This window comes from Mustelus asterias, chromosome 9, assembly GCF_964213995.1.
Source record: "Mustelus asterias chromosome 9, sMusAst1.hap1.1, whole genome shotgun sequence".
In the NCBI taxonomy this organism is placed as follows: domain Eukaryota; kingdom Metazoa; phylum Chordata; class Chondrichthyes; order Carcharhiniformes; family Triakidae; genus Mustelus; species Mustelus asterias.
In genome coordinates, this window is record NC_135809.1 from 4,488,404 (window position 1) to 4,504,026 (window position 15,623).

The 15,623-nt window shown below is 46.3% G+C and overlaps 1 protein-coding gene across 2 annotated transcripts in view; it reads left to right on the top strand.

The window, feature by feature from the left end:
* The window catches only part of tm7sf3 (transmembrane 7 superfamily member 3), a 38,641-nt gene extending 23,915 nt beyond the window's left edge, over positions 1–14,726 (top strand). Inside the window, exons 5-12 of one of the 2 annotated variants that reach the window (XM_078219541.1) lie at positions 1,834–2,002; positions 3,733–3,910; positions 6,163–6,249; positions 7,305–7,385; positions 10,046–10,198; positions 10,443–10,540; positions 11,461–11,623; positions 13,203–14,726. In XM_078219541.1, the coding sequence (XP_078075667.1) occupies positions 1,834–2,002; positions 3,733–3,910; positions 6,163–6,249; positions 7,305–7,385; positions 10,046–10,198; positions 10,443–10,540; positions 11,461–11,623; positions 13,203–13,465 (1,192 nt within the window). In that variant the 3' untranslated portion in view covers positions 13,466–14,726. Of the gene's footprint in view, positions 1–1,794; positions 2,003–3,732; positions 3,911–6,162; positions 6,250–7,304; positions 7,386–10,045; positions 10,199–10,442; positions 10,541–11,460; positions 11,624–13,202 lie in introns of both variants that reach the window. The other variant, XM_078219540.1, reaches the window with a different exon arrangement.
* Positions 14,727–15,623: the final 897 nt, after the last annotated feature.

The following is a 15,623-nucleotide window of genomic DNA, read 5'->3' on the forward strand; positions in this document are numbered from 1 at the left end:
ATGAAAGGTAAAGTCACCACAGTCCCAGGTGACCATTGGCTGCTCTGCCCTTCTGAGGGGCAGAGCTGACGGGTGGTGATTTAACCTGAGGATCACCACACCTCGGATGAGAAGGCGGGGCCTTCAAGAATAACCTTGGCCAGTACGGGAATTGAACCTACACTGTTGTCATTGCTCTACATCACCAACCATCCAACCAACTGAGCCTAATGGTTTAACACTGGTGACTGCAGCATGGACTCCACTTGGATTCCTGCCTCTGGTAATTACATTACATTAGATCCTTGGTGTGTTTTAACTAGATCATGGTGTTGGCTTCAACTTCCCTCCCACCCACCATTAAGCTGGCTTTGGTTTTAGCAGTGGTGGTTGCCCCCTTCTGGAATTGTCACTTGCTAACGACCAAGGCCTTTGATTGAAATGGCCAAAGTGAGGCTTGTGCAGGGGCCAGTGGATGTGTCGAGGCTGGTAGGGGTGGGCTTGAGTCATTGGGAGGCCTGAATAGAAAGTAGAAGGGTTAAGGATTCTCCCATGAATCCCTTTGTCTTCACCAGCCATCTGTGGACCAGGCACAGCCTTGGAGATCACCTGCTGAGCTTGTTTGTAATCATCTGATCAGATTAACCACTGGACAGCATTAGCCATGGTGCAGTGAGTGGATCTCGCCTCGAACCAAAGGATTGTGGGTTCAAGATCCATCCCAGGAACCTCGGCACCAAATCCAAGCGGACATATTCGGTGGGTGTCTTTTTTTTGTGATGAGGTGTTTAAGCCAAGGCCCAGCACCTGCTGAACAAGAAACTCTCCCTGGTGTCCAAATCAACATTCATCCCTTGGCCAAAACCTTTTCTTAAAAATAAAAGCCTGGCATTATCACATGACTAGAGTTCTTGCTGAATGCTATTGGCTGCTGTGGTTCCCACACTCAGCAGTTAACTGCATTGGTTTTGGACACCCTCTCTCAGATGTGAAAGGTTCTATATAAATGCAAGTTTCTCTTAATCCAGCCTTTTGTTTATTAATAGTTGGGGTTTACCCTTTGGGAACTTTAAGATGAAGGAAATTGCTTCACTCTACTGATTGAGAAAGTCTTCGCTATCTGAATGTAGCTCATCTACTGATGAGATTGGAAACATACAGGCTGGAGTTAACAGGGTGCTTGCTATTCATCCAGTCATGTAAAGTTCATCACCATGCCACCAATTCTGCAATAAGCACACTGCCTTAATTGCTATCAATTAACAAACATTTCCTTCTTGGTTATTCCCAAATTATTTTTAATGGGATGAATGAAACAACATTGGGAATATTAGGATTAGACAACAATGACTTTAGTATCTTGAATGAATACAGTATCACGTGGAGTGACACCATGGTTGGCTCTGCTGCCTCAGTGCCAGGGACCTGGGTTCGATTCCCAGCTTGGGTCACTGTCTGTCTGTGTGGAGTTTGCACATTCTCCCTGTGTCTGGGTGGGTTTCCTCCTACAGGTCGAAAGACATGCTGGTTAGGGTGCATTGGCCATGCTAAATTCTCCCTCTGTGTACCCGAACAGGCACGGAGTGTGGTGACTAGGGGATTTTCACAGTAACTTCATTGCAATGTTAATGTAAGCCTACTTGTGACAAACTTTAAACATGAACACAACCTGTTGGCAGTGATTTGCTGGAAAGACCTGGTGGCTTGAATGTTGACTAGAAAATATCCTCATTTTCGCCTGAAAGTAGACATGCTTCAGATTGGTGGTCCGAGTCCCTCTTCAGGCACTGTCTGCAGTTGTGTTTTTCTTTCTAGTGGAAGTAGAAGTGATCAATTCAGGGACTGTTGTTACAGGGGAACGGTTCCACCCTCCTGTGACTATGCTGGCCGGGGGTCCAGATCGCGACTTCAATACGACGTCTATCAGTATTTTCTACCAGAAACTGACATGAACGAGAAGGATCTCTTTATCTCGCTCCAAAAGATGGCTGAGGTACAACAAGTAGAAGCAAATGGAATCAAGGTAACTTTTCCCTCCACCTTGCAAATGAACTTTTAGTCACTCGTGGCTGAAGATTAATATTTGGATTGTTAAGATATGTGTCTATTGACAGGCCAGTGGATTGGCTAAACATTTCTAATTCTCTGAATAGAAAGTTCACAAACCTTTCTATTTGTGGTGTACCCTCAGTCCACTCTCAGCAGCACTAACTACAGGAGGTATGATGTATTATAATTTATTGTTCAATCGCCATTTAGAATATTGTCAGAACTGCTTTCTATAAAATTTATAAAACAGGCCGTTTGGCCAACCGGGATTATACTTGAGCAACTATACCAAAAACCCAGGTTCAATTCCGGCCTCGGGTGACTCTGGAGTTTGCATGGGTCCCACTGTCCAGAAATGTGTGGGTTAGGTTGATTGGCCATGCTAAATTGTCCTTTTAGTGTCATGGGGATTAGCAGAGTAAATAAATAGGGTTATGACTCAATGGGCCAAATGGTTGCCTTCTGTACTGAAGGGATTCTATGATTCTACTGCGGATGCTGGAATCTGAAACCAGAACAGAGGACACTGGAAAATCTCAGCAGGTCAGGCTGCATCTATCAGGAGAGAAACAGTTAACATTTCGAGTCCAGGAGTCCATGACTGTTGCTGTTGGCTATTGTCTCCCCATCTCCAACCCAACACAACTTGTGCCTGCAATTCCGATTTGGGGTTGAGTTCCCTTTCCAAATTGAGGAATGGTGTCAGGATTGATGGGCTGAGCCTGCCGGAGTTCTGCAGTTCCTGCGAGGTGGGAGAGAGGTTGGGGTGGGGATGGTGTTTGGAGAGGATGCAGCTGGTGGTTGAAGGCCAATGCCTGTTTGTTTCCTTTAGTCTGCGTGGCTACAAGTGTGTCCCAAGACACAACACTGGCAGCACATCGGGAAGGAAGGCTTTTCTTCAGGCTGCTTGCTTGGGATACATGAGGAAAATTTGTGCAAATTTCTCCCCCACCCACCCTGCCCATGCCACCTGACTGAAATCCACCATCTTGCATCCACTTCATCCTGACTCTCCTAAATCAAGATTGCTTTGAATTCCTGGAACCTAAAGACAAGTTGCATTTTTCTTCCATATCATCGATACAAAACAACTAAATAATTGGCCCTGGAACTGGAGTTAGACCCACAACCCCAAGGGTTACCAGCCCAGCTAATCCAATGCTTTGTGAATTTTGGAACAAGTGAGTGACTCGGGCAGTTTAATAATGGATTAAGAAACACTCATAAATTGAGCTAAAATCTGCCTTACTCAACAGTTGAAGGGTATTCTCTTTAATAATTCATGGGACATGGGCATTGCTGGCTGGCCAGCATTTATTGTCCATCCCTAGTTGCCCTTGGAGGGAGTTGAGAGCCAACCATATTGCTGTGGCTCTGGAGTCACATGTAGGCCAGACTGGGTAAGGACAGTAGATTTCCTTCCCTAAAGGGCATTAGTGAACCAGATGGATTTTTTCGACAATGGTTTCATGGTCATCAGTAGATTCTTAATTCCAGATATCTTATTGAATTCACATTCCACCATCTGCCACGGTGGGATTTGAACCTGGATCCCCCAGAACATTAGCTGAGTTTCTGGATTAATAGCCTAGCGATAATACCACCAGGCCATTGCCTCCCCTGAGGTGGTGATTGACAAGAAGTGAGCTTACCTGTGGTTGGTGTCACTGACCTATTTTCACAGCATTTTGTGTTTGTTTCCAGCTCTTCAGTCTGGGTGCACAAGACAAGGCCAGTGTGGCTGTATCGTCCATACCCGGCCAAGGGGTGATTTACAATGTTATTGTTAAGGATCCAGAGACGAACATGTCAGCAGCTTACACCCCTGCTCATATGTATGGCTGTAGCTTCACTGACAAGCTGGACAATTGCTACACACAGAGTAAGTATCAATTATTTACCTTGCCTATGGTTTGAACAGCTTCCAATGTTTAATCCAATATCTTTAGCTAAGAGTCATTCTAGGATCCCACTCCTCCCTTTCTCTCCAGGTAATCCCTCACTACTCCACCCTGAAGATTCTTCAGGACCTTGATTACCCAGAGTCCCATTCCTACAGTACTTCATTGGCAGCCAATCTGCTCCTTTACCCTTGATACTGGTCTCCTTGGAGACTAGCTTGAGTGTGAGGATCTTGGTATCTGTTTTGCCTTTCTATGCCCTTTACACAGTTACTGAGCATTTCCAAACTCCTGATAGCATTTTTCGGGCTGGCATCTTTTCTATATTTCACAGCAAGTTCAGCTTGGAAAGGATGAAGTGTACAAGATAATTGATCGGGCAGCACTGTGGTTCGCACTGTTGCCTCACAGCTCCAGGGACCTGGGTTCAATTCCGGCCTTGGGTCACTGTGTGTGGAGTCTTCACATTCTCCCCATGTCCGCATGGGTTTCCTCCCACAGTCCAAAGATGTGCTGGTTCGTGTCCCAAGATGTATGGGTTTGATGGATTAGCCATGGGAATTGTGTGGGGTTAAAGGGATAAGGGGAATTAGCGTCTGGGTAAGATGCTCTTTCGGAGAGTTGGTGCAGACTCGATAGGCCGAATGGCCTCTTCTGCACTGTTAGGGATTCTATCTAAATAGTGAATTTGATGATTGGTTTTGCCCAATTTAGTTTTGTATTTCTAAATCTGTGCAGAACAAACTCCCATGGCTTTGGTTCTGAGATTCCGCCAGTGTCAATGCACTGGAGGAACTTGGCATGCTTGAGAAAGATGAGGCCATTCAGCCCCTTGACCCTGATCCACCATTCAGACTCTGCACATTCTCAATGAAGGTGGTGGTGCCATCAAGCAGTGTTGGCAGGGGGGGGGGGTGTGCAGGTGGTGGGGGGGGGGGGGTGTGCAGGTGGTGGTGTGGGGGGGGGTGTGTGTGCAGGTGGGGGGGGGGGGGGGGTGTGCAGGTGGGGGGGGGGGGGTGTGTGTGCAGGTGGGGGGGGGGGGGTGTGTGTGCAGGTGGTGGGGGGGGGGGTGTGTGTGCAGGTGGTGGGGGGGGGGTGGTGTGTGTGCAGGTGGTGGGGGGGGGTGGTGTGTGTGCAGGTGGGGGGGGGGTGTGTGCAGGTGGGGGGGGGGGTGTGTGCAGGTGGTGGGGGGGGGGTGTGTGCAGGTGGTGGGGGGGGGGGGGGGTGTGTGCAGGTGGTGGGGTGGGGGGGGGGTGTGTGCAGGTGGTGGGGGGGGGGGTGTGTGCAGGTGGTGGGGTGGGGGGGGGGTGTGTGCAGGTGGTGGGGTGGGGGGGGGGTGTGTGCAGGTGGTGGGGGGGGGGGTGTGTGCAGGTGGTGGGGGGGGGGTGTGTGTGCAGGTGGTGGGGGGGGGGGTGTGTGCAGGTGGTGGGGTGGGGGGGGGTGTGTGCAGGTGGTGGGGTGGGGGGGGGTGTGTGCAGGTGGTGGGGTGGGGGGGGGGGTGTGTGCAGGTGGTGGGGTGGGGGGGGGGGGTGTGTGCAGGTGGTGGGGTGGGGGGGGGGGTGTGTGCAGGTGGTGGGGTGGGGGGGGGGGTGTGTGCAGGTGGTGGGGGGGGGGGGGGGGGTGTGTGCAGGTGGTGGGGGGGGGTGTGTGCAGGTGGTGGGGGGGGGGGGGGTGTGTGTGCAGGTGGTGTGGGGGGGGGGTGTGTGAGCAGGTGGTGGGGGGGGGGGGTGTGTGCAGGTGGTTGGGGGGGGGGTGTGCAGGTGGTGAGGGGGGGGGGTGGGTGGTGTGGGTGTGCAGGTGGTGAGGGGGGGGGTGGGTGGTGTGGGTGTGCAGGGGGGGGGGTGTGCAGGTGAGGGGGGGTGGTGGTGTGGGTGTGCAGGTGGGGGGGGGTGGTGGTGGTGTGGGTGTGCAGGTGGGGGGGGGTGGTGGTGGTGGTGTGGGTGTGCAGGTGAGGGGGGGGGGGGGGGGGTTGGTGGTGTGGGTGTGCAGGTGAGGGGGAGGGGGGGGGGGTTGGTGGTGTGGGTGTGCAGGTGAGGGCGCAGGGACATGTTTAGAGGAAGGAGAAAGCCATGCAGTGGTTTGAAGGCTAAAGTTGAGAATTTTAATCTACCTAGTGCTGGGCAGTTGTCCATCTAGTTTTGGGGAAGTGTTGCGAGGTATAATATTTGGTTTGTAATCTCCACATGTGGAGAACTCTATCCATCCTCACTGAGATTTTTTGTTTTCCTTCTAGAACGAACATCAACAAAAGTATTCTTTGTTTCTGTCGGGCTGGTTGGATTATTTGTTTGCTTCTTTGGGCATAGATACCTAAAAACAGGTAATGTTCTGGCTGTGCTAGAGTGAACTCCACCTTTGCTTTGAAGAATGCCACCTAGTAGTACCGTTGCTTCAGACAGTAACATCACTATGCCAATGTTCTCCTGCAGGGTGTGGGGTAACTGGCCATTCACACCACTGGGCAGTTTCCTTCACTTCTGATTTTATATTTTGTCCATTTGGGTTGCAGTGGTTAGCACTGCTGCCTCACAGCACCAGGGACCCGGGTTCAATACCAGCCTCAGATGACTGTGTGGAGTTTGCACGTTCTCCCTGTGTGGGTTTCCTCCCACAGTTCAAAGATGTGTGGGTTAGATGGATTAGCCATGCTAAATTGTCCCTTGGTGTCCAAAGATGTCCAAGTTGGTGGGGAATAGCAGGGTAAATACATGGGGTCTGGGTGAGTCTCTTCATTGGAGAGGTAGATGCAGACTCTATGGGCTGAATGGCCTGTTTCTGCACTGTTTTCTATGAACTGTTCAATTTTGGCCTTTGCACTTCCGGGAAGATGTATTGACTGTGAAGGGGATGCATGGCAGAGATTCACTAGAATGATTCCAGGGCTACATGGGGTAAACTTTAGAGACTGTTGCATAGACTGGGCTCCTATTCTCTTGAGAGAGGATTTAAGGGTTTCTAAATTTGTTCATGATAAATGTTTATTTGAAGGATTTGATAGAGCTACGATTCTGTGGAGGAGGGCAGAATAAAGGGCAGAACCTTTAAGCTGGAGCCAGGCAGATCAGGAGTGATGTCAGGAAGCATTTCACCAAAAAGGGAGTGGAAATCCGGAAAGTTCTTCCTCAAAACTCTCTGTGTGCACAGGGAGGATGGGGAGGTATGTAACCACCAGCTGAGACCTCTTGGGTCAAAGAACTAGCTTCCCTTTTACAGATTCTATGTATTTCTGTGCCAAATCTTAGTTTTAAATGGTTAAATGCCAATTTTTGTTTTAGAGAAGCTTAAATATTAAGTCCCAGCTTTTTGCGAGATAATTTTAACTGACAGCATGCTAACCTTGATCTCTAAGTTGAATAACTTTTGTATATGTTACAGAATTATTCTTCATGGGATTCATTTTCCTGGGATTTCTGTCCTTCGTTCTAATTGTCCGACTGCTTGTGATGGATTACGATGGTAGGTGAATTGCCCAGTGAGACATGAACCCAAGATCCCGGTTGAGGCATGAGGATGGCCTCAACTGGGATCTTGGGTTCATGTCACACTATCTGTAACCCCCACAACTTGCCTGGGCTTGCAAAATCTCACTAACTGTCCTGTCTGGAGACAATACACATCTCTTTAACCTGTGCTTAATGCTTTCTCCACTTGCATTGTCTGTACCTTTTTGAGACTTGATTACCTGTAAAGACTCTCATTCCAACCATTATTTTGTAAATTGAGTTTGTGTCTTTATATGCCCTGTTCGTGAACAGAACTCCCACTCACCTGACGAAGGGGCAACAAGCGCTCCAAAAACTAGTGGCTTTTGCTACCAAATAAACCTGTTGGACTTTAACCTGGTGTCGTGAGACTTCTTACAGTGGAGATTTACCAGACTAGTGGCCAGGGATGAGGGCCTACAGTTACCTGGAGAGGCTGGAGGAGGTGGGATTGTTCTAATTCGAAGCAGAGCTGGTCAAAGTCGTGAGATTTTTAATAAAGTGAGGATAAATGGTTTCTGTTGGCAGGAGAGATGGTAAGCAGAAAAAACACAAGAGCCAGACACCGAGTGAAGAAACGTTTGTTTGTAATCTGGAGTGCAGCATCTGAAATGGGCATTAAAGGAGATTCAATAGTCTCTTTCAAAAGAGAATTGGATAAATGTTTGAAGGGAGAGAAACGCAGAACTATAGGAAAGAGCAACAGAGTGGAATTGACGGATTTCTCTTTCCCAGAGCTAGCGCAGAGTCAGAGGTTTACAGCATGGAAACAGGCCCTACAGCCCAACTTGTCCATGCCACCCAGATTTTACCACTGTTAGTCACAATTGCCCACATGGGGCTCATATCCCTCTATACCCATCGTACCCATGTAACTGTCTGGATGCTTTTTAAAAGATAAAATTGTACCTGCCTCTATTACCACCTCTGGCAGCTTGCCCCAGACACACCCCCCTCTGTGGAAAAATTGCCCCTCTGGACCCTTTTGTATCTCTCCCCTCTCGCCTTAAACCTATGCCCTCTAGTTTTAGACTCCCCTACCTTTGGGAAAAGATATTGACTATCTAGCTGATCTATGCCCCTCATTATCTTATAGACCTCTATAAGATCACCCCTCAGCCTCCTACGCTCCAGAGAAAAAAGTCCCAGTCTATCCAGCCTCTCCTTATAACTCAATCCATCAAGTCCCGGTAGCATCCTAGTAAATCTTTTCTGCGCTCTTTCTAGTTTAATAATATCCTTTCTATAATAGGATGATCAGAACTGTACACAGTATTCCAAGTGTGGCCTTGTGTCTTGTACAACTTTAAGTTGACTGGCTATCGCTAATTGTTTAAATGGCATTGAATCTAAAATGCACAAATTGGTTGAAAAGCAGTTGACTTGTGATTCAGTTAGTGAGTGCAAACCAAATGAACCTTGTGTGCTGTACCGTACACTTGCACAGGGAACAGAGCTTGGTGCTGTTAAGCTGAGGTGGCCTGGGGCACATTGGTTGTTGAATTTGAAATTGACCTTAGTATTTTGTGGCCGTTTTTAAACTTCAAATGAGATCTGACTAAACTTTTCTGCCTAATCAGAATGGTCTTTGAGGCAGCCTTCCATCCATTGACTCTGTCTACACTTCCCGCTGCCTTGGAAAAGCAGCCAGCATAATTAAGGACCCACGCACCCCAGACATTCTCTCTCCCACCTTCTTCTTCCTTCGGGAAAAAGATACAAAAGTCTGAGGTCACATACCAACCGACTCAAGAACAGCTTCTTCCCTGCTGCTGTCAGACTTTTGAATGGACCTACCTTGCATTAAGTTGATTTTTCTCTATACCCTAGCTATGACTGTAACACTACATTCGGCACTCTCTCCTTTCCTTCTTTATGAACAGTGCTTTGTCTGTATAGTGCGCAAAAAACAATACTTTTCACTGTATACTAATACATGTGACAATAATAAATCAAATCACTAATCACCCCTGTGGATCCCTGTCTGAAGAATTATTGAATTGCCAAATTTAAGGGATTTATTTGTTAAAATTTTTCCTCTTCCTCTACTCTTCCAGCTTAAATTCAGACACACAATAGTTGAGCACAGGAGGAAGAGGCGATTTGGCCCATCGGGGCAACTTGCCTAACACCATTCCTTTGTATATCAGCTGAAGTCTTGCAACTCCTTGAGTCTGCTCTTCCATTTAAATAGATGTAGCTGCTCTTTATCTTGAATACATTGATGTACAAGAATGTGACTTTTATTTTGCTTTCGTTGTCATTTACAATAAAGTAGGTACTTTGACCTGGTCCACGCAACTTGACTGTTTCATTCTGGCCTTGTATGAAGAGTGCTCTAATTTTCAGAGTTCTCCCTTGCTGATAGATTCCAGACTGACAGACTTTTCCTTCTATTTGGATATGGGTCCCTGAAACCCAACTGACTTTCTGCTCCCCTCGCCCACTTGCCATCACGCCTACTCCCCTTAGCCCCTCCCAAACCCCAATGCAACAAAGTCAATAGAATCTGATGCTTTACTAGAATTTAAACCCAAACATGTTTTACATTGTTAATACCCCATAACTAAGTCTACATTTTAAGTTGATGTGTGTAGTCTTCAATAAAAACCTACTTTTTTTTTTTTTGCACAGTGGTTTTGGGTCTGGTAGCAGTCTCGGGATGTGTTGGTGGGAGTTTACTGGTGATGTGCTGGTGGAGATCTGGCAGCGTTGCTTTCTGTATGATGGTCATTGGGCTCGTGCTGGGATATTTGCTATCCTCTTTGATCTTCTTCACACCATTGGGTGAGTAATTCAACAATCTAGTAACTGGTCCAACAAAACCTAATCTTTAAAGTAAAGGTAACAGAATTTTGATTGTAGATAGCGTTCAATCATGTTACTTGATTGGAAAAATCTTTATTTGATTTCTGCATTGAGGATTTCTTTATAAAAGTTCACCTTGATGTTGAAACTTCAACACTTTTTTTCCATTTGTTAACAAATTCATGTCTTTGTTTGGGGTTTGATGTTTTTTCTTGTCTTTCAGGGAACATTAAAGTCTTCAATAACGATGCTGTCTTCTGGGTGACGTTTGCGAGTGTGACTTTACTTGTACCTTTAGTATTCTTCAGCTTCCCAAGACCAGTACGTTCCTCTAGTTATACTGGGCAGTGAATGTAACTTCCCTGGTGATTTAACATTGCCAAGGCTGCTCTGTTTCAAAAAAAGGACATTTGTCGACTATCATCAAATCTAGGGTGATAGAACTTGAGTAGGACCAGTTTGAACTGGTTTCTGAAATGGGGGGAACAAGAGGGGGGGGAAAATATGGTTTATAAAGTCTCCCCCAAATACAGGCCAAAATAAAATTACTGTTCCCTCTGACTTGTTCTGTGGGTGTGGTGTCTCAAAGTAGTTGTTCTAAAATAAGTTTTGGCACCATACCTGATGCGCAGCATGATGGCTCAGTGGTTAACATTGCTGCCTCAGTGCCAGGGACCTGGGTTAGATTCCAGCCTTAGGTCACTCAGTGCAGAGTTTGCACGTTCTCCCCATGTCTGTGTGGGTTTCCTCCCACATGCCAAAGATGTGTGGGTTAGGTTGATTGGCCATGCTAAATTGCCTCTTAGTGTCAGGGGGGATTATCAGGGTCAATATGTGGGGTTACAGGGATAGGAACTGGTGGGATTGTTGTCAGTGCAGACTCTAGGCCGACTTATCAGTGCAGACTCAATGGGCCAACTGGCCTCCTTCTGCACTATAGGGATTCTATGATTCTACACCTGGTTGAGAGATCGTATCGTCAACTAATTGCTATCAACTTGTCTATAACAGACCCAGGCATGAGGTGAGCAAAAATCCCCAGTGGAGGAGAGATTTAGGAACCATAGATCCAAAATGACCTAAGTTGCAATACACTGTCTCCAACCACAAATCAAGTACTTGTAAGACTTTCCGAAAAAGGAATCTCACTAGTCTGAATTGTCTCACAGCATGATGGGGGAAAATAGGTTTTTAAATATTTAGCACATTTTTGTGTTTAATTGGTTTTTCTGTTTTTTTAGCTGAACATAACGACCTGTGGATTCGTTGGTTCCTACGCAGTGATCCTAGCAGTCCATAACTTTGTATACACAAGCCTTGCCTACATCACACTAAATACCCTCAAACGGGCACTCAATGACAACTTCAACAGCGCGTACACAGATGTACCTTTCCAGATGAACGGTAAGTGTTGAGAGGCTGCTATAAGGCCATACATTTAGAGAACCTCTTTCAGCGATATGTCACGTTCTGATAGAATTTGAGTTAATAGATTATTATAAAGTCCAGCTTTGTTGCCTTCTGATCATAGAATCCCTATAGTGCAGAAGGAGGCCATTCAGCCCATCAAGTCTACACTGACCACAATCCCACCCAGTCCCTATCCCCATAACCCCACGCATTTACCCCACTAGTCCCCCAAACACCAAGGGACAATTTGGCATGGCCAATCAACCTAACTTGCACATCTTCAGACTGGGAGGAAACCAGAGCACCCGGAGGAAACCCACATGGGGAAAGTGTAAGCTCCCCACAGCTTGGCTTTTCAAATCCATTCTGAATTCTGTAATTTCTCCTTCGTGCATTGCTAAAATAAAGCATAATTTGGGACATAGATAAGCTGCAGTGCTGGGCTGAGAGGTGGCAAATGGAGTTCAATGTGGAAAAGTGTGAGGTGATTCACTTTGGAAGGAGTAACAGGATTAGAGTACTGGGCTAATGGTAAGATACTTGGTAGTGTGGATGAACAGAGATCTGGGTGTCCATGTGCATAGATACCTGAAAGTTGGCACCCAGATTGATAGGGTTGTTAAGAAGGTGCACGGAGTCTTAGCTTTTATTGGTAGAGGGATTGAGTTTCGGAGCCAGGAGGTCATGTTGCAGCTGTACAAAAGTCTAGTGCGGCTGCATTTGAGTATTGCGTACAGTTCTGGTCACTGCATTATAGGAAGGATGTGGATGCATTGGAAAGGGTGCAGAGGAGATTTACTAGGATGTTGCCTGGTATGGTGGGAAGGTCTTATGAGGAAAGGCTGAGGGACTTGAGGTTGTTTTCGTTAGAGAGAGGAAGGTTAAGAGGTGACTTAATAGAGGCATACAAGATGAGAGGATTAGATAGGGTGGATAGTGAGAGCCTTTTTCTTCGGATGGTGATAGCTAGCACGAGGGGACATAGCTTTAAATTGAGGGGTGATAGATATAGGACAGGTGTCTGAGGTAGGTTCTTTACTCGGAGTAGTAAGGGCGTGGAATGCCCTGCCTGCAGCAGTAGTAGATAAATAGTTGGAGATCAAATTTGAAAGAGTTTTCCATTTCTCATAGAATCCCTACAGTGCAGACGGAGGCCATTCAGCCCATCAGATCTGCACCAACAATCCCACCCAGGCCCAATTCCGTAACCCCACATTTACCCTGCTAATCCCCCGACACAAGGATCAATTTAGCATGGCCAATCCACCCAACCTGCACATCTTTGGACTGTGGGAGAAAACCAGAGCACCCAGAGGAAACCCACGCAGACACGGTGAGAACGTGCAAACTCCAGTGACCCGAGGCTGGAATTGAATGCGGGTTCCTGGTGCTCTAAGGCAGCAGTGCTAACCACTGCCACTGTGTTGCAATTAGTCCTATTCCCCTGCTTTCTTGGCCCTACAAAGTGATTACAGACAGGCTGGGCTGAACGGACTTTGCTGTAGATTGTACATTTTCACATTTCTCCTCAGTTTGTGTTGTAAATATCTCTTTTTTTCTCTTTCTAATGCAGACTATATTTTAATATCTGTGTGGGTAGTCTTGCTGGTAAGTGGAATCGTGTTCCAGTTTCACCGCGAGAAGGAGCAGCCCCTCTTCCCATCTAATCCGTACCAAACCTGGAAACGGGAGAAGGAGCGCCGTCAAACTAACGTCTTGGATCCCAGTCACCACATGCCTCCGATCAAGGATCGGGTGAGGAGCATGCTGGCTGATGTGAAGCAGCTCTTCACCAAACAGCAGCCGGCTGGTGAACAGACCCCATTGCTTCTGTAGACAGCAGAGCACAGCCATCGAGGGTGTGGCAACCTCTTCCTATTGTGGTCGTAAATCAGGATGGTCAGTGCTGGCCTGCCAATTCACTTTGGAATCCAAATGGTGGACTTTCTCAAAGCAGTGTTAATTTTGGTACAAGGAGTTTACTTTCAGTCCTCCAAGTGTTATTGGATTGCCTCAAGGGCTAATTAATCCCATTTTGTAACCTGATATTAGGGCTGAACTGTGTGATTGGCTGCTTAATGGTCACCAAAATTGCACTGAATCCTGTCCTGAGAAAAATGGTCAACCAATGATAATGGTGGTGGTGATTGGATGCATGGAGCTTGTCCCGAGATGGTTCCCTCTCCTTTGGTTATTTGCACATTACTATGGTTTTTAAAAAAAAGATATCTTGGGGGAAAGTGAGGAAAGATTTGGTCCTTCTAAGGATTCACACTTGTCTCTGTTCTAAGAAACAGTGATGTCCAAGCACTTGGAGCTGTTGGGTTTTTATGTAGTCCAGGAAATTAAAGATTTGCACAGTGCGATGCACATTTAAATACCTCATTGAATTCTAGAACAAAATTTCTGATCTAGAAATTAAATATTGTTTACAACAAAGTTAGTTCTCAAGTTTACAAGTTCGTAAATCCTAAGCTTTGTTCCACAGTATTCACTTCCAGTCCTAATTGTAATTTCTGGGATGTTATTACCATGTGACTTGTATTAAACATTTGCTACTGGAGGCTTCATTATTGAACAGATTTTGGCTCAATTAAAACTAATCTGACAATGAAATTCAACTAAGGATTCACTGCAGTCTCTTGTTTACCCAGTATTAACGCGTCAGTTATCGGGTACTTGGTTGGTTCAGAAATGAAACCCTTTCTCTTCCCTCCAGGAGCCTGGCTTAACTTGACCCAAGATTACCTGGATGGGGAAAGGGAGATGATGCATTCAACACATTGTGTTATTGGCTTTAATCTCCACGGATATAATTAAAACGGTTTCTGTTCTGGAATTGCTTTGAATCCCGGCTCATAGCTGGAGAGCAATGTTTAAAAAAAAAAAAATAAAGGATCTTCCTTATGTGCCCTCTTTGCAGTGACTCTGGGTTACAACTGAGCATGGCTGTGGGTATATTCTAGAATTGGGAATGCATTTCTTGGTATATAGTGAATCATGTAAATGGAACCTCTTCCGCAGTCTGTAATTAACACTTGAAGCAATGGCTTCTATTTTGTACACATTTTATACAAGATTAAAATATTTGATGATATTTTGTGGTTGAGTTTTAATTGTCTCCTTTGAAAAGAAATAACTTGGCACTTAACCAGAGTCTGTGCAGAAGGAGGCCATTTGGCCCACTGAGTCTGCACCGACTTTCCGAAAGAGCATCTTACCCAGGTTCACTTTTCCCACCCCCTGCCTCCCCCCAACCAAATCTCATATACTTTGGTATCTTTTTCCAATGGAAGAATGGTATGACCGGGGTGCATGGGGTCCTTGATTACATTGACTGCTTTTCTGAGTTAGTGGGAAGAGTAGACAAAGTCAATGGATGGGAGGCTGATGTGTGTGTGATGGACTGGGCTACATTCACAACCCTTGGTCTTGGTCAGAGCAGGAGCCATACCAAGCTGTGATACATCTGGAAAGGATGCTTTCTATGGTGCATTTGTAAAAATTGGTCAGAGTCATAGCAGACATGCCGAATGTTCTTTGCCTACTGGAAAGAGGCATTGGTAGGCTTTCTTAACTATAGCATCAGTGTGGAGGATTGAGCTGAGAAGCTTGAAGCTCTTGGCCATTTCCACTTCATCCCCGTTGATGTAGATGGGCCCGTCCTCCATTGCACTTCCTGAAGTCGATGACCACGCCTTCATTTTACTGACATAGAGAGATTATTGTCGCACCAGATTCTCTTTCCTATACTGTCTCGTCATTGAGGTCTGACCCACTACAGTGGTGTCAGTGAACTTAAAGATGGAATTGGAATGGAATTTGGCTACACAGTATAGTAAGGTCTGAGGACACAGCTTTGCAGGCACTGGTGTTGAGGATAATTATGGAGGTGTCATTACCTATCCTTACTGATTGTGGCCTCCGTTAGAAAGTCTAGGATCCAGTCTCCAGGGGAACTGAGCCCTAGGCTGTGGAGTTTGGAGATGAGTTT